We start from the raw sequence: 19,355 nt of genomic DNA, 5'->3' as shown, positions 1-19,355 counted from the left end.
AAAAGAAATAAGAAAAGCAACAGCATTAGCAAAACCCCTGTGTTGCTGCTCATGGTGAGTCAGAAGTTATGCAATTAGCAGGGTGGGTTGCTGATGTGTGGGAACCATCCAATCACTGCATCGTATCTCTCTTTAGAAATCTTTTCAATGGGCCTTTCATCAAAAGGATCTGGAAATAAGTTAGTGAAAGATACACTAAGACACAGTGAAATAATTGTTTTCTAATTGTTTCCTGGAAATGAAGTTTTTTACTTACCCAAGACTGGTAGAAAAACATAAAACCTAAAAATATTAAACCATGTCACACCTATTTTTCTTTATTAATAATTCTGAGTAACACAAGTACTACTTATTTAAACTTGTTTAAATTTTTATTCAGAACCTCCTTCCAAATCTAACAGTCCTTCCAGCTGCCACTTAACCTTTGGTTGGTTATTTCTGAATTCTCTCTCAGATACACATAAATAAAAACATATAGTTACTCTAATCATTCGTGAAATCAAAAAAATTAAACAATTGCAAAATGTAATGTCACACAAGTAGCATGATGAATTTACTAAATAAAGAAAACTTTCTTTGTAGCATCTTGCCTGTTTTCAACCAAACTTACCTGAGAAAAGTTGATACGTTCACACTTGTCCTTGTTTTAAGGATTTTACACAAAAACCCCAAATTCCAGTCACATGCTCTACTTCTAAATAACCTTTTCCAGAAAGCTATCACTGCTATTCTGTCAACAGAGAGCACAGAAGGCTTAGAAAGTATAACTACACTGTGAAAATAAAGACTTCCTATAAAGCAAGATAAATTTGGGAGCTTTAGACATAAATGCATTCTTGGCAAGTAGACCGTCACTTTGTTGAAACCTGAGTGATAGCTCCAGCAAGTCCCAAAAACCCAAGCCCTAGGTTTCTCAGAAAAGACGAGCCTCCAGCAGCCAACATTTTAAATACACAAGTGACTGCGATCTATAGAAAGATGAGCTATAAGTACTGAACCTCTGTTCAGTTGTAATTTTATATAAATATGCAATTGCAGCCAATCAGGTGCAACTATGACACAGAAATCTGCAGATGTGACTGACCAACAAAAGGCACGTTAGATACACAACTGACCATTCCATTCTCTTCTGCTGTCACTACTCAATAGCACTACTTTAACATCTCTTGTAATGATTTCTCTCATCCTCCACGCAGTCACCTTGACAGTGTCCCAAAGCTCCATCTATGCCCCCTTATTTTCCTACCCCCTTGATGGCATCATTTGCTGCCACATGTATGTGCCACACCCAAATCTACTTCTCCACGACGACTCTTGACTCCACACCCATTTCTCTGCCATCAAGTTCTGATAACCTAGAATTTTGTTCAGCTCACTATTGCAAGCCCAAAGTCATCTTGTTCTTTTCCCTCCAATACTCTGTACCTCAGCCCTTTATCCATTTCTCTCCACAGCATCCCACTCAGGTCCAGGCCAACAGTGCTCATCATGTCTTACTGGACCCCAGGTTTCACTCCAAACACCACATCTTAGTCATCACCATCATTACTGAATGCCATCTCTGCAACATTACTCATCTTTGCCCCATCTCATCCCACTGCTGCTTTTTGTTTTATTCATTCATGGGATGTGGGCATTGCTGGCTAGGCCAGCATTTATTGCCCATCTCTAATTGCCCTGGAGAAGGTGGTGGTGAGCTGCCTTCTTGAACCACTGCAGTCCATTTGGGGTAGGTACATCCACAGTGCTGTTAGGAAGGGAGTTCCAGGGTTTTGACCCAGTGACAGTGAAGGAACGGTGATATAGTTCCAAGTCAGGACGATGTGTGACTTGGATGGGAACTTGCAGGTGGTGGTGTTCCCATGCATTTGCTGCCCTTGTCGTTGGTAGAGGTCGTGGGTTTGGAAGGTGAAGCCCTTATCCGTCATTTTGCCACATCCAGACCTGACTCCTCAAACAATGTCCTTGCCAACCTCTTGATTCACAAATTGCAATTCACTGAAAATACTCGGGTCCATACCCAATCCTACACACCCATTCTCACCAATCTGCATTGACTCCATATCCTTCAATCCAATTACCTCAAAATCCTTGCGCTCCTCTACAAGTCTCTCCATGGTCTTGCATGCAGAGGGCTCTACAGTCAATCCTCTGTCCCAGCATGCAACCTTCACGCCTCTGACTTTGGTTTTATATTGTATCCACATCTCCCCACCACTCCCCGTGCTCCACATTTAGGAGAAGAATCTTTGGCCAACTCAGCAGACATCCTGGAATGCCCCAAATCCCTCTACCTTGTTACCTCTCTCCCCTTTAAAAGATTGCTTAAAAGCTACCCCTGTAATCTTGCCTTCAATCATTACATCAGCCCTTCTTCTACCACTTTCTGGCATCTGTGAAGCACTTTGGGACTACTGCTTTAAAGACACAATAAAATTGTTTCCAATGCCCACAATTTTAATATAAAGAGTTTATGTGAAAACATCACACTGTAACTGCACCCTCCTGGCAATGGTGGCACTACAGCACCTCAATTTTGCATGTCTCAGTTCCTCAACCTGAACGGCTAAGAAACCCCTATGCTCCAATCAACTCTATTTCTCTACCTTCCAAACTGCTTTAAGCTTTGCTATCCAACTATAAATAATATTAAATCAAAGTCCCACATAAAAATAAGGGCAGAATGTGTGACTTAAGATGGGGATTGAGTTACACCTGCATGCTCTGGTTTAATTATCCTCTGCCCCTAATCCTGCATCACTGGAAGACTAACCTTGTTCTTTGACTTCCCACATGCCACATCAAAGAAGATCAATTGATAAAGATGAATTTTGTATATACTACTATATCTCCACAGAGTTAACAGGACAAAGCAGAGAATGCTGCCTATTTTGTTTGCTTCGAGGCCTTGTCTGTGATCTTTGGCAGGGCTGCTGTGCTGCAACTATCTGTGTTCTTTCCTTAATGACCATCCTGCAATGCCACAGTTCTCTCCCTCAACCTCTGTGTTGCTGGTTGGTCTTCCTTAGAATGTCTTTCACCTGTGCACATCTCCGATGTCTCATCCCAATCTATCCCACTGACTTTTTGCTTTTCAGAAAGGCATTTTGGGTGAAGATGTGCTACTAATGTCTGGCCTACTGCTTCACCCCCCTCTCGACCTGCTTCACACCCCCTGCTCGACCTGCTTCAGACCCCCCGCTCGACCTGCTTCACGCCCCCCTCAACCTGCTTCATGCCCTCTACGTGCTGCCTCTTGCCAAGCACAAAGGTATTTCCTGCACTCACTTCTATCACCCCTCCCATGCTGCTCAAGTATCAAGCTGGGGCCTGATTGCAATTCGCCAACGTCAAACTTCCTGTTATTTTTCCAGTGCCTTCTGCAAATTGTGCTCCGGACCCCAGACCTCATTTGTGTCGACTTTTGATAAATCAGTACATCAGTTTTGAAATCGCAAGTGCTTATGATGCATTAGAAATGTTCATAATTTCAGAACTGAAGTGCCACCTAACCAGCTAGGATCACAGGGGATTTAGCTTGGGGCAGCACAAGACTGGGACAGACACTGGAAAGATGAAAGGCAGGCTGGAAGCAGCAGTCAGCAGGCCTTGTCCCATTCTGGAGCACCATGGCAGGTGAGTAGAGACGACAACAGGTAGGTTGGAGTTAGAAATTAGAAGCCAGCTGGTTCTGGTCCAACGGTTGATGAATACAGTAAGGCGGGAGATGATCGGGGTGAACATACGAAGATATGAATTAGGGGCAGGAGTAGGCCACTCGGCTCCTCGAGCCTGCTCCGCCATTCAATAAGATTATGGCTGATCTGATTGTAACCTCAATTCCACATTCCTGCCTACCTCCAATAACCTTTCACCCCTTGCTTATCAAGAATCCATCTACCTTTGCCTTAAAAATATTCAAGGACTCTGCTTTCACTGCCTTTTGAGGAAGAGAGTTGCAAAGACTCACAACCCTCTGAGAGAAAACATTTCTCCTCATTTCAGTTTTAAATGGGTGACCCCTTATTTTTAAACAGTGGCCCCGGTTCTAGATTCTCCCAGAAGAAGAAAATTCCTTTTCACATCCACACTGTCTCAGAATTTTATATGCTTCTATCAAGTCACCTCTTACTCTTCTAAACTCCAGCGGATACAAGCCTAGCCTGTCCAACCTTTCTTCATAAGACAATCGGCCCATTTCAGGTATTAGTCCAGTAAACCTTCTCTGAACTGTTTCCAACGCATTAACATCCTTCCTTAAATAAGGAGACCAGTACTGTACACAGATGTGGTCTCACCAATGCTGAAGCATAACCTCCCTGCTTCTTATTCAATTCCCTTTGCAATAAATGATAACATTCTATTAGCTTTCCCAATTACTTGCTGTACTTGCAAACGAACCTTTTGCAATTCATGCACTAGGACACCCAGATCCCTCCGCATGGCAGAGCTCTGCAATCTCTCACCATTTAAATAAAATACGCTTTTATTCTTCCGGCCAAAATGGACAATTTCACATTTTCCCACATTATACTCCATTGCCAGATCTTTGCCCACTCACTTTATCTATTTCCCTTTGTAGCCTCACGTCCTCTTCACAACTTACTTTCCTACCTATCTTTGTGTCATCAGCAAATTTAGCAATCATACCTTCGGTCCCTTCATCCAAGTCATTGATATAAACTGTAAATAGTTGAGGCCCCAACACTGATCCCTGTGGCACACCACTCGTTACATCTTGCCAACCAGAAAATGACCCATTTATACCTGCTCTCTGTTTCCTGTTAACTAGCCACTCTTCTATCCATACCACAATGTTACCCCCTACACCATGAGGTTTTATTTTCTGCAATAACCTTTGATGTGGCACCTTATCAAATGCCTTCTGGAAATCTAAGTACAGTACATCCACAGCACATGCTACTTCTTCAAAGGACTCCAACAAACTGGTTAAACATGATTTCCCTTTCACAAAACCTTGTTGACTCTGCCTGATTACCTTGAATTTTTCTAAGTGCCCTGCTATAACGTCTTTAATAATAGCTTCTAACATCCTGATGGCAGAAGAGTTAAGTGACACTGTGGACAGGTACATGAGGGAGTGGGGGTGCGTGGTAAAAAAGCAATAGGAGTAAGCCGTTCAGCCACTCAAATCTGTTCCACGATTTATGAGCATGGCTGATTTCTTTCCTACTTTATTTACCTGCCTTTGCTTTATATCTTTCGATAGGTAGTGAGGCAAAATGGTAAAATTTTAAACTTTTTTTACCCATTGCAAATAGTAAAAATGTAAAATGAAACACTTTTTAAAAGAAAAAAAAGGAAGGCAGACCTGGACGATCATACCAGAGCGTCACCAGCGATGGTAACCTGCAACTACAGTGTGACAGGCAACTATGTTTTTCCCATTATGTAAAATGCTTACACACGTTTCATAGATTTTCCTATTATAAACATTTACTTAATGTCCATTGGGAAATGATGGCCTAAAAGGTGTTTTTTATTCATATTATAATGGAAAAATAAAGAATTAAATAAGTGCAGAAATAATACAAATGGGAATATCACATTAGAAGGCATTGTTGAGAGGTTGGGGTTGATCAAATTGTTGGAGCAACATGGCACGCACCAATGTAATGCCTGACCTAAGAACGTCTGATGAGGCAATGCAGAAAGAATGTTACTCTGCATCTAATTCATGTTCTAACAGACGTGGGAGCACTTGATTTGGACACCATGCAGGAAGTGAGAAATTGCTCTATTTGCCTCAACTGACATCTTTCACCTGTATCAACACAAAACCACTCAAAATATAAAACAGAAAATGGTGAGGGAGGAAATTAAGGCACAGAGACAAAAATACAGACAATTCTGCAAATAAAAATCTCTATCCTGTTTGAGCACTAGGCACTCACCAAAAGGAGAAAAACAATGTATTGAATACAGCCCCCAACAGTAGGACACTATATATTCACTAGATAGAATCAGCTGAATCTTCTGCTCCCAACAGTAACACAGCCTGTATCATGTAACTATCAGACCATCACACACACAACAGTGTTGTGCTGGCTGGAATAGCCACTTAATGAGAAATAACTCTGTTTGGAATCATTATAATAGATACTGGTCTCAGTTTATGGCATTAATCTTTTACACCAGTTAAACATTTTCTAAACACCCTCGTAAACTAAGAGCAACACACAACTATAACTGATCTCTGGGAAGATCACTGTGTTGTCTACTTACTGAGCATGTGATTTGAATTAATCTTGTACTCATGGAGAACACAATGGGTCTTCACACCAATGATCACAATATATACAATACTAGATAACAGGGAGTGAGTTACAAGGCCATTGAGGCAAAGCCACAAACAGCAAAGGCAAACCTTAACTACTTAATCAACATCTTCTGAAACCTACAATAAAATTACTCTTTCAAGTTGTTCCAAATATTTTCTGATTGATATACTATTTGTGCTAATCAGTCTCATATGCTGTGTGTTAATCAGGCATTGAAGAAATATTTTTCTCAACCAGGAGTCGAGACAGTGCTGCTGTTATTGGATGTATACATCAGTACTGCATTCAATTGCTGAATAACCTGCCAGTTAAAACAAGAGATTTTTCTTCATGAGCATTGATGGGAGCCACTTGATGATTCTTAGAAGCTTATTTGTAACAGCATTTTCATTGTGCTAGTATTATATTCAATCTTTTTGACGTTATAATTTTAGTATTAGCATCAAAGAGTTTAATAAGTGTTAGTGCGAAGGTTTAAGAGCCATTGATGATGTTTGACCTGAGGAGTGACAGCAGCACGTGACAGATCCTGTAGTAACTTACTAGGGAATAACACATACAGTATATATTACACTCTGGATGACCTCCATTTGTCAGGAACGTCCTTGGCAACAAAGAGCACCTGTGCTTTGATGAAAGAGCTCATTCTGCAGCCTCAGCATTTAACAGCACGGAGGACAATCACTGCCCTGCAGACGTCTGACAGACTGATAAATGGAGGTTAGCGCTTATTATGGTGCATGATGCAATCGCAGGCCAATCAAAACAAACATCTTGCTCGTGCTTATAGGGTTATTCTGTGATATACTTGGGGGCAAAACACTGTAGATTAAATAGCACACAATCATGATCGATAAACTGCATCCTATGAGGTCTAGATATCATGGTAACATCAACCACCTTTTAAATTTAAGTATCATCTGCTCAAGCCTTACAAGCCTTAATCACAAAGAGCTAGAGTAGGCCACGTTGAAAGCTACAGTACGACTGACGGGCATCAGTGTAACACTTGGATATGGTGAGAGGGCAACACTGTTCAATTTGTCTCTTTATTATTGTTATACCAGGTTAAATAAACAGGGTCCAATGGTACTGCTGCACTCAAGGAATGCCTATTATGGAAGTCTCTGCACATCAGTAATCATCTTTTTTCTGAGTACTGTCTTTGCAATAAACAGCTCCAAACACACTGATTAAATATCGGAATATTTACAGCATCGAAACACTATCCATACTTCTACAGGTTTTAGATTTAGATATACAGCACTGAAACAGGCCCTTCGGCCCATCATCTGCAGTGAGAGGGACAAACTTATATTACCAACACAGTGACAGCACTGTCAGCTCTGAGTCAAGAGATTGTGGGTTGTAGCCCTATCCTGGGACTTTAGCCCATAATCCAAGCTGGCACTTCAGTACAGTACAAAGGGAGTGCTGTGCTATCAGATGAGACATTAAACTCTCTCAGGTGGAGATAAATGAGACCATGGCACTTTCCATGGAAGAGCAGGGGAGTTCTGGTGTTCTGGCCAGCATTTATTCCCAACCAACATCACAAAAAAAAAATGATCCTCTGGTTATTGATCTCATTGTTGTGTGTGGGACCTTGCTGTTACCCTCTCAGGGACTGGACTGTGGGCCACTATGGGATGTCTGGACATCATAAAAAGCATTACATAAATAAAAGTTATTTCTTTACTATTCTCTCAGTTCCAAACTACCCCGTCCCTTTCAGAGAAAAGATACTTACTGTACTGGATCTTCTTAAAATTTCCTACTCTGTAACTTGCTGCCTCAAAATTTTATTTTTTATAGCAAATACGAATGATTACATATCATTTTCTTGGTAACTTTCACCACACCAGGCTTATACCACGCTAATGGGGGCTGACTCACCCATTCGTCGAGAATAGCCAAGCTCAAATATCATTTGAGGCTACTGTTACTGCTATAGCTATCTAGCTGGCTTCTCCTACCCGTTCCTTCTTGGGTGACCTGACATGCATCATTCCAATACTGTCACAACAATTTTATAAATTAATATAAATCTAGGGGTGGGGTAGAAGATCCCCATCTTCAGAAGACAATAGTAAGATACAGATAGGCAAAACTAAGTACCGGTAACTGAGGGGACTAACTGATCCCCGATCTAACTCACTGGAGAAAATCTGTCCAATCTTTACATGATTTTGTCAGTATCTTGTATAAACAGGGCATGCTTATAGTAAAATGTCTGTTTGCAATATATGCCAGCTGTACCATATACTCATTCCAAAATTAGTTGCAATGTTAATATAAAAATAGGGATAAGAGAAAAAAACAGTTCGATAAACAATTTAGATCACACATGCAATAAACTTATGGGGGACTATGAGGAAAAAAAACTTGCTTGCTTTTTACACAAGATGCACATTATCAGAATGGAATCACTTGTGCCCATTTAAAGGTGTGCTGTTACCTACCTAAGTTGTTGTCTGTCAGCACCTCTTTGACTTTCTTTGTGATGGCATATGTATCAAGTTCAGGAGACATGGCTACCAACTCCTGTATGCTTAACGCTGACTGACCAGAAATTGGCAGTGATGATAGAACCTGAGGATCATTCGAGGGCTGTTCACATGATTCTGGTGGCTTGATGTCCTTACTGTTCTCGGTGGCTGTGGATTGCTGTGATGATAGTTCAGCCACACTCTTCACTGATTCAGCAGAGCTAACTGGAGATTCAGGGGCTGGGCTGCAACTAGCCGAGGTCTTTGGGGTAATCTCTAAAATAAGTAAATAAAAAAATTCATAAAAGGTTTTGCCTTCTTTGCTGCAAAGAATTTTAACCTAAAATTTACTGTAGATAGTCCTAGGCTATCAAGCAAAGCTAGATCTCATCATAAATGTCAAATTTTATTTGATCTATTATAGTTGTAAAATCAGAGGTGTAATCAGGGGTTTAAGAGGAGGAAAACAGCAACCCATTATTTCAGATGATTCAGTCAGTGAGTAGCTTAGGGACATGGATCAACAAGGCACAAGATTCAAAGAACAAAAGAACAAAGAAAATTACAGCACAGGAAACAGGCCCTTCGGCCCTCCAAGCCTGCGCCGATCCAGATCTTCTATCTAAACATGTCGCCTATTTTCTAAGGGTCTGTATCTCTTTGCTTCCTGCCCATTCATGTCTAGATACATCTTAAAAGACGCTATCGTGTTCGCATCTACCACCTCCGCTGGCAACGCGTTCCTGGCACCCACCACCCTCTGCGTAAAAAAAATTCAATCCCTGGTCTTTGCTAAGCCATCCAGAATGCTCGCCTATGCCCGGGTGATAGGTGTCAGCACCTCTGAGTTAGAGGCAGGAAACTCAGTCAAGGTTTCTGCTCTGTTGGCTATCCAGAGATGCCCCTATGCAAGCACTGCATGATCCCAGGTGCACAGTTGGAGGCGATGCCATCTATAACCAAACAATCTGACAACACTCCATCTAGGCTCAAACATAAAGAACAGCCAAGGCACTGGAATGCAGGCAGTCAAATTAGTAGAGATGTGGAAGGGCAGAAATCTGAAAAAAAAAGGTGGGAAAAATAATGGTAAAAATGTCTTGTGCTTTGAAGATACAGTGCATTAGGAAGAGGCAAAGGGAAATCTGAACACAAACTCCAAGAACCAGTGGCTGTGTGCAGCTGTTTTACTTTTACATTCAAACTTTAAAAAGTTTATGGATGCCCTGGAGTGAAATGAATCTGTCACAAGCATGATGGGCCAAATGGCCTTCTACCATTTTATGATTCGATGATAGGACTACCCCAGGAATTTGGGAATTAAGGACAAAGAGAACAGCTGAAATATCACATTTGTGACAGCATGTGTAAATCATAGGAAGTTTACTGCACAGAAAGAGGCCACTTGCTCCATCGTGTCTGTGCTAGCCGACAAACAATCCACCCATTCTAATCCACCTTTCAGCATTTGGTCCGTAGCCCTGCAGATTACGGCACTTGAGGTGCATATCCAGACTCCTTTTGAATGAGCTGAGGGTTTCTGCCTCAACTATCCTTTCAGGCAGTGAGTTCCAGATCCCACCACCCTCAGGGTGAAGAAGTTGTTCCTCGTCTCCCCACTAATCTTTCTACCAATTACTTTAAATCTATGCCCCCTAGTCACTGACCTTTCTGCCAAGGTAAATAGGCCCTTCACCTCCACTCTATCCAGGTCCCTCAAAATTTTGTACATTTCAATCAGATCTTCCCTCAGCCTTCTCTGTTCCAAGGAGAACAAACCCAGCCTATCCAAACTTTCCTCACAGCTGCATGTTTCCAGTCCCGGCAACAACCTCGTATATCTTCTCTGTACCCTCTCTAGTGTAACTCCATCCTTTCTGTAATGAGGTGACCAGAACTGCACATAGTACTCAAGTTGTGGCCTAACCAATAATTTATACAGTTTCAGCATAACTTCCCTGCTCTTATATTCTATACCTCAGCTAATAAAGGGAAGAATTCCATGTGCCTTCTTAACCACCTTATCGACCTGTCCTGCCACCTTCAGGGATCTGTGGACATTCATTCCAAGGTCCCTCACTTCCTCTACACTTCTCAGTATTTTCCCATTAATCGTGTATTCCTTTGTCTTGTTTGACCTCCCCAAATACATCACGTCACACTTCTCCAGGTTGAATTCCATTTGCCACTTTTCTGGTCATCTAGCCAGACCATCAATATCTTCCTTCAGCTTACTGCTTATTCTTCGCTATCTACCACATGGCCAATCTTTGTGTTGTCTGCAAAATTCTTGATTATGCCCCCTACACTTACATCCAAATCATTAATATATAACCACAAAAAGCAGGGGATCTAGTACGGAGCCCTATGGAACGCCACTGGAAACAGCCCTCCGGTCAACAAAACACCCGTCAACAATTACCCTTTGTTTCTTGCCGCCGAGCCAATTTTGTATCCACCTTGCTACATTTCCCTGGATCCCATGGGATTTTTTTTTTAACCAGTCTGCCATGTGGGACCTTGTCAAAAGCCTTGCTAAAATCCATGTAGACCACATCAACTGCTCCACCCTCATCTATTTTCCTTGTTACTTCTTCAAAAAATTCAATCAAGTTGGTCAGACAAGATCTTCCCTTAACAAATCCATGCTGACTATCCTTGATTAATCTGTGCCTTTCTAAATGACAGTTTATCCTGTCTCTCAGAATTGATTCCAATAAATTGTCGTGCAATTATTCAGTCTATCCCTCGCTCCCTTTTTAAACAGAGGTACAACATTAACAGTCCTCCAGTTCTCTGGCACCACACCTGTATCCTGTGAGGACTGGAAAATGAAGCTCAGACCTTCCGCTATTGCCTCTCTTGCTTCTTTTAACAGTCTGGAGTATATTTCATCCAGCTCTGGTGATTTATCAACTTTCAAGGATGCTAATCCCATTAATATTTCCTCTCTCCCTATGTTTATCACATCCAATGCTTCACACCCCTCTTGCTTAATTACAAAATCTGCATCGTCCCCCTCTTTTGTGAAGATAAACGCAAAGTATTCATCATTTTTATTATTCGTTGAGTAGGACGTGGGCGTCGCTGGCTAAGCAACATTTATTGCCCATCCCTAATTTTGCCCTTGAACTGAATGGCTTGCTCGGCCATCTCAGAGGGCATGTAAGAGTCAACCACATTGCTGTGGGTCTGGAGTCACATGTAGGCCAGACCAGGTAAGGATGGCAGATTTCCTTCCCTAAAGGGCATTAGTGAACCAGATGGGTTTTTACAACAACCGACAACGGTTTCATGGTCATCATTAATAAGGTGGATTTAAAATTGGCTTAGCTGTAGGAGACAGAGAGTGATGACAGACGGCTGTTTTAGTGACTGGAAGCCAGTGTCCAGTGGCGTACCACAAGGATCTGTGCTGGGTCCCCTGTTGTTTGTCATTTATATAAACGACATAGATGACTATGTGGGGGGTAGGATCAGTAAGTTTGCGGATGACACAAAGATTGGCCGAGTGGTTAACAGTGAGGTGGAGTGTCTTAGGTTACAGGAAGATATAGACGGGATGGTCAAATGGGCAGAAAAATGGCAGATGGAATTTAACGCTGAAAAGTGTGAGGTGATACACTTTGGAAGGAGTAATGTGACACGGAAGTATTCAATGAATGGCCTGACACTAGGAAGTTCCGAGGAACAAAGGGACCTTGGCAGATCTCTGAAGGTAGAAGGGCAGGTTAATAGGGTTGTGAAAAAGGCATATGGGACACTTGCCTTTATCAACCGAGGCATAGATTACAAAAGCAGGGAGGTCATGTTGGAGTTGTACAGAACTTTGGTAAGGCCACAGCTGGAGTACTGTCTGCAATTCTGGTCGCCACATTATAGGAAGGATGTGATTGCATTGGAGGGGGTGCAGAGGCGATTCACCAGGATGTTGCCTGGGATGGAACATTTAAGCTATGAAGAGAGGTTGAATAGGCTTGGGTTGTTTTCAATGGAGCAGAGAAGACTGAGGGGTGACCTGATCGAGGTGTACAAGATTATGAGGGGCATGGACAGGGTGGATAGGGAGAAGCTGTTCCCCTTAGTTGAAGGGTCAGTTACGAGGGGTCACAAGTTTAAGGTGAGGGGCGGGAGGTTTAAGGGGGACTTGAGGAAGAACTTTTTTACCCAGAGGGTGGTGACGGTCTGGGATGCCCTGCCTGGGAGGGTGGTAGATGCAGGTTGCCTCACATCCTTTAAAACGTACCTGGATGAGCACTTGGCACATCATAACATTCAAGGCTATGGACCAAGTGCTGGAAAATGGGATTAGGTAGATAGGTCAGGTGTTTTAATGCATCGGTGCAGACTCAATGGGCCAAAGGGCCTCTTCTGCACTGTATTATTCTGTGATTAGACTAGCTTTTTATTTTAAATTCCATATTTGTTAAATGAATTCAAATTTCACCATCTACCGTGGTGAGATCCGAACCCATATCCCCAGAGCATTAGCCTGGGCTCTAGATTACTAGTCCAGTGACATTACCACTACACCACCGCCTCCCCTCAAGAACAACACCAACATCTTCTGCTCCTACACACAGGTTACCTTTTTGGTCTTTTATGGGCCCTACTCTTTTTTTTAGTTATCCTCTTTCTCAATGTATTGATAAAACATCTTTGGGTTCCCCTTGATTTTGCTTGCCAATATTCTTTCATACCTCTTAGCTTTCCTAATTTCCTTTTTGATTTCAGCCCTCCACTCTCTATACTCCTCTCGGCTCTCTGTAGTACTGAGTTCTCGGTATCGGACATAAGCTTTCCTTTTCTGCCTTATCTTACCCTGTAAGCTCCTTGACATCCTTGGGGGGTGTAGATTTGGCCATCCCACCCTTTTTCTTAGTGAGAGCATGTTTACTCTGAACCCCCTGAATCTCCCCTTTGAATGTCTTCCACTGTTCTGACACTGATTTACCTTCATGTAGCTGGGGTTGTTTAAAGTATCTGCTGGGAACGATGTCATAAAATGTGGTAATGCAGTAAGCTTTCTAATTTGCACTACCTGAAAATCTAAGGTTAGCGCTGACAAAAAAAAAAGAACAAAATTTGCTCGGAACTCGTAGATCAGAAATATGTTTCTGCACTCAGAGATACGTGGTGGTGAATGTTACAATGGAAGATTCAGAGCAAAGACTGAACCATAATGAAATAACTGTAGATGTATGTAAACAGAGTTCAGAAGCTTTTGGCTCAGTACTAGAGTACCTTTGCTTCAATGGAAGAAACAGACTGACATAAGACTGACTCACCCCTTCACCGCAAAACATCATTTATTAGATCAATAAACTGGCCAACAATCAATAATGATGACCATAGCTATTTGAATAAATATGTCTTTTCCAAATCATAAGACAATGAATTAGCAACTTAAAACTTGAGGGAATGGAAAAACTGAACAAGTATATTTTTTTATATAAATTTGTTGAGTTTTTACTGGAGTATAATTGGTAATAAAAAAACTATTATACTGCAGCAAATGAAACATTACAAACTCTCAACACATATCCTTTATCCTTCCGAGTCCTAATGCATATCCAGGACACCATTCTGGTTAAAACTATTTTTTTAAATCATAGCAGCCAGAGAATCATGTGCCAAATTTGCTCCTAATTCACCCATGCGAGGGAGTAGTTTGGCAGATCATCCATCTTCCTCACTGTATGGTGTCAGAGATGGCAGAAACTCCTGCATGATGAAGATATTTCTACTGAGGTCTGTGTCCTTTAACCTATACCAAGGTCAAATATACCACTAATGACATTCAACGGGGATTTTTTTCCTGACTTGTGCTGTTCTGCTTTCCTTCTGTCGATGAACACGATTAATACATCTCACTAATATTGTTTTCTAAGCTCTCTTTTAGAAGTTTTTCATTTTTAGTAGACAAATTAAACAACTGCATTTTTGTAACTGGCTCCAAAACAAAGCTGGGTTAAATCAAATGAGAATACCAGGATGATATCCCTGTGCTGATTTCTGCCAAATCTGAAACAGGATGTTAATGGGATTTAACATAAAACAAAATAAAAGTACTTCCTTCCTTCTCTTGTACTTTGAAGAAATCTAACTTTCCATCTATTCTCTCCCCTTCCTTAAAAGTGCATTTTTTATATTAATGCTGTCATCGCTGGCTAGACATCACCATGGATACCACCAGGACACAAGCTTGTGCTCCTTTGCAGCTCAGTGTTCATCCGTTTATCAGGCGAGGTTGAATGAGAATGTAACTAGAGACTCCAGTTTAAATCCAGGTATCCTAGTTCATTCTGTGATACTGTGCACTGTGAGGGTCACAGCACATGGTTCAAACAATACTCTTTTGTTACATTTTAAAATAAAAATAAGAATTCAGGCAACTTTATCCTGTATGTTATAACATCTCAATAACAGTAACATGCTTTCACCAGTTACATGCAGAAAGTTGGAGAGGGAGCCAATTCTACTAATTGTTATATAGAGCCATTAGGGACTAGTTATACTATTCCAGAGAGGAAAGGTGGAGCTGGTTCTACTAACTTATGTAAGGCTGAGCTAGTCCCCATTAAGCAGTGGTCACTGAATATATTCAACAAAGTGATTCCTGAAAACACAGCGGTCCGCTGACGTCATCAGAGTGCGCCAAGCTGCACACATGCGCAGCTACATCTTGCCAGGACTAAGTGGCGCGTGCGCGGGATGACGTCATCGCCCAGCACCAATGTCATCAATGCCTGGTCCATCTTCATGCATGCGCGAAGAGATTTTGGGTATCCAGCCCCCCACTCAGCTGGAGAAAGCAGCTGAATGGGAGACTTTGAGGCTGGAGCTCTCCCCCCATAGCAACTCACTCCAGGCCTCGCTGCTCCCCACCCCCTCCCCACCAACTCCCCTGGCCAATTGTTCCTCGTTTCGCGCCACCCCGCTCTCTAACTGCTCGCCCCTCCTCCAGCCACTAGCTCTAGGCCGCGCCGCTTCCCTCCTCTCGGCCACTCACTCCTACGTCATCTCTTGCGGCCCGCCTTGCTTCTTCGGGTGGCATGTGGTGACTGAACAAACGTGGGAGTGATTGGCTGAGAGAAGGGATGCGCTGCAGCCTACAGCTAGGTGGCTGGGGGGGGGGGGGGGGGGTGGGTGGGGGGGGCGACCGGAGAACGGGGTGGCGTGAACGGGGAACCATCAGCCAGTGGAGTGGGGGGGGGAGCAGAGAGGTCTGGAGCAAGCAGCTGAGGGCGGGGGGGGGAGTGGCCAGTGGGGCAGGAGCTAGTAGCTGTGTTCAGGTGAAATCAGTCCGGCTCAGTCATATAAACGAATCACGATAATGAATTGGCAGTACATTTTATACTCTGCACAATTTTCGATCGGGGTGACAATTCACTATCTTCCAATGGAAATTCAATCATAAAATTCCTTTTGTATTTAATAACGTTACTGGAATATTAAATGGATCTGAGGATTACAGTTAGCATCCTATAACTGGATAGTAGCATATTACTGGGCTTCCATCCAACTTAATGTAAGGTTAGTTTGCTAGAATGATGTAGCCATAAGCATTTCCTGTGATAAATTGAGCAGTGCCATCTTTAATCTTGGCAGCTGCTGAATGTCGCAGACACCGACGTTCCAGTTGAAAGCCTGCATTTGTGCATGTGCAAATACTGCGCCACCTCATGTCTGCATTGTCAGCAAATGCAGCCATTATTCAAAGCTGAATTAGAGAGATTTTTGATTAACAAGGGAGTCAAGTATTATGGGGACAGGCAGGAAAGTGGAGTTAAGGCCACAATCAGATCAGCCATGAGCTTACTGAATGACGGAGCAGGCTCAAGGGGCCGATAGGCCTACTCCTGGTCCCATTTCTTATGTTTTAATATTGCACTACCTGTTACATTGGGCAGAGCTAGTTCTACTCACTGTTATCTGCAGCAAATGGAGAGATTTTGGGTTCTGGCTCTGTTGACTTTTCTTCCCTGTCACAGGGTAAAGGTTTCAGTCAGATATACTTCGGGTAAATAATCCAGTTATTTCATAACAACTTGCATTTGCATAGTGCCTTTAATGTGGTAAATCATTTCAAGATGGTTCACAGAGGTGTAAAGAAGAAATGGATGTCCAGCTAAAAGATATTAGGAGAAATGACAGAAAGCTTGGTCAAAGAAGTGGGGTTTAAGAAGGGTCTCAGAAGAGAGGAAGTTTACAAGGAAGTGGGATTAAGGGAGGAAATTCAACAGCCTGGGGCCTAGGGGTGAAGGGAGGAAGGGTTTGCACAATTAGCTGTAGTCACAGGCCGCAAAATTCAGCTTCATAGTTGCCCATAGTTTTGGTGATACGGGTGCCGTTTTGGTTCCAAAATGGCATCTGAGCTGTGCGCGCACACATCTTGTGAGATGAATGTCAATCTGGTGAGGGCATAAGCATAGGTGTTAGGAGCATGCGCCAGAAGTATGCAGTTTGTGATGTCAGACAGCAGGTAATGCTGATTCGACACCAGCACTACCATTTTGGATCTCACTGCTCCAGCTAACGCTGCTTCTTAAACATGCACAGCTTAACATCATTAAACAGCAGGAAGGATCCCCCACTACTGCTATTTAAAGGGATCATCAACTACTGTCAGGCTAGTTGCTGATCGATTTCTACTGGTTCTGAGAGTTTGGAAAAGTGCTGTGAGTTTTCTACTATTGTTTAAAGTTGGTAAAGTCAGCAGGGAGTGGTGCTGCACATGGTGAAGGCCTTGGGGTTCTGATGTTAAGCGTTTTGCTCAGACCACTTGCTCCCAATCATGGGTGCCAGTAGTTTTCACCCCCCTTGGCCTGCAGCATGACAGGGAAATTGAGAAGGGGCAACACAGAGAAGAGGAGGAGGCCTTATCCACCGAGGTTCTTCAGGGAGCATTTCTCTTAACCTCAGCCAGGAACAATGTGTGCGATGTCTCAATTTTACAAAGGAGGCACTTACGGAAATCTGCAACCTCTTGCAGTCTCAGAGCAGTGTGAGGACAACGCTGCCAGTAGCTGTGAAGGTGTCTGTGGCCATGAATTTCTTTGCGGCGGGATCCTTCCAGTGACATGCATAATATCTCCCAGTTTGCCGTCTACTGGTGTATAATGTGACTGATGCTCTTTATGCCAGGAGAAGGGAGTGCATTGTGTTCTCCCTGACCAGAGAGAAGCAGATGGAGTGTGTACATGGCCAGGATAGCGGGCTTCCCCATGGTGCAGGGTGCCAACGACTGCATAAACATGGCTTTGCAGACACTGCACCTAAATGCAGAGATACTGCAACCGCAAAGGGCTCCACTCCCTGAATGTGCAGTTGGTGTACGACCATGCTCAACACATCATGCAGGGGAATGCTTGCTACCCTGGCAGCAGTCATGCTGCTTTTATTCTGCATCATTCCACTGTTCCTTCAGTATTTGAGCCATCATGTCAAACCAGAAAGAGGCTGCTGGGCAACAGGGGCTATCTGCTGAGCACCTGGCTCATGACCCTGGTGCACAATCCATACAAATGGGCAGCATGCATATAACGAAAGTCATGCCACCACACGAAACATCATCGAGCAGGCCATTGAGGTGCTGAAGCAACGCTTCCGCTGCCTGGTGCGGTCTGGAGGAGTACTGCAGCAGTCTCTGGAGCATGTGTCAGAATTTGTCATGGTTTGCCGTATCCTGTACAACCTGGCCATCATGAGGGCACAGCGCTCGACACCAGTGATAAGCCAAGCAGCTGAGGTGCAGGAGCAGGGGTAGTGGAGCAGTGGTAGTGGAGAAGGAGAAAAGGAGGAGGTAACCAGCACATCCCCTTTCTGGCCGGGCTGTCCATGATCACCCGATCCAACTGTGAAACCAATGACCATAACTCCAATTTCACATTCTGTAACACCGTACCATCCCTCTTTCCTCTTGGCCAAAATGCTTAACTAAAAGCCATCACAAAACAACCATTCCAAATCAACTTTATCAAACAAACCTATTCCTTACAAATGTCAACTAATCATCTTTGTGCATTCCCTTAGTACCTGTCTCAGGAGTGTCTTTGCTTGGCTTAGTGCTCTTATACAGTGCTACCCCAGTTGCTGCAGCATGGCTGGTGGAAGGTTGTTGACTTTCAGTGGGGGAGAGTGCAGATGGCCTTGCAGAGGGTGCTCAAGCAGTTCCGAGTCTAGAAGGTTTAGTGCAAATTGCGCCACCTTGGCATGGGTGACAGCAGTTTGGGCTGACTGACTGACAGACAAGGGGCACTGGCGGAGTGGCAGTATTAGGAGGATGAATGCTGTCATCCTGAGAAAGGACAGAAGCTTCATGTTCCATGGAGTCACTGCCACTTCCATGGAGTGGGGCCTCAGCAATTCTAGTTATCGGTTGGAGGACAAATTGATGGACTGCTGTGAGATCCTGAAAGCCTCTTGGTATCCACAGCCATGATGGCAGCAGTCTGAGCCTGCATAGCGACAAGCTGTGATTGCATGACCACAGTTTGAGCTTCAGACATTGATGTCTTCTGCTTGAGCTGTAATGGAAGCTGAGACATTGACCTTCACACAC

The 19,355-nt window shown here is 43.2% G+C and overlaps 1 protein-coding gene across 10 annotated transcripts in view; it reads right to left on the bottom strand.

Annotated features, from left to right (window-relative positions):
- Positions 1-19,355, bottom strand: part of LOC137346547 (protein CASP-like) — a 734,295-nt gene that overhangs the window by 133,514 nt on the left and 581,426 nt on the right. For 8 of the 10 annotated variants that reach the window (XM_068010023.1, XM_068010028.1, XM_068010027.1 and 5 more), the window contains one exon: positions 8,765-9,067. The exons of the other annotated variants lie outside the window; for them this stretch is intronic. In XM_068010023.1, the coding sequence (XP_067866124.1) occupies positions 8,765-9,067 (303 nt within the window). The remainder of the gene's footprint in view (positions 1-8,764; positions 9,068-19,355) is intronic. 10 annotated transcript variants of the gene reach the window in all.

This window comes from Heterodontus francisci, chromosome 30, assembly GCF_036365525.1.
Source record: "Heterodontus francisci isolate sHetFra1 chromosome 30, sHetFra1.hap1, whole genome shotgun sequence".
In the NCBI taxonomy this organism is placed as follows: Eukaryota; Metazoa; Chordata; class Chondrichthyes; order Heterodontiformes; family Heterodontidae; genus Heterodontus; species Heterodontus francisci.
The sequence above is the reverse complement of the archived record's forward strand: the minus strand, read 5'-3'. Positions and strand labels throughout refer to the sequence as shown.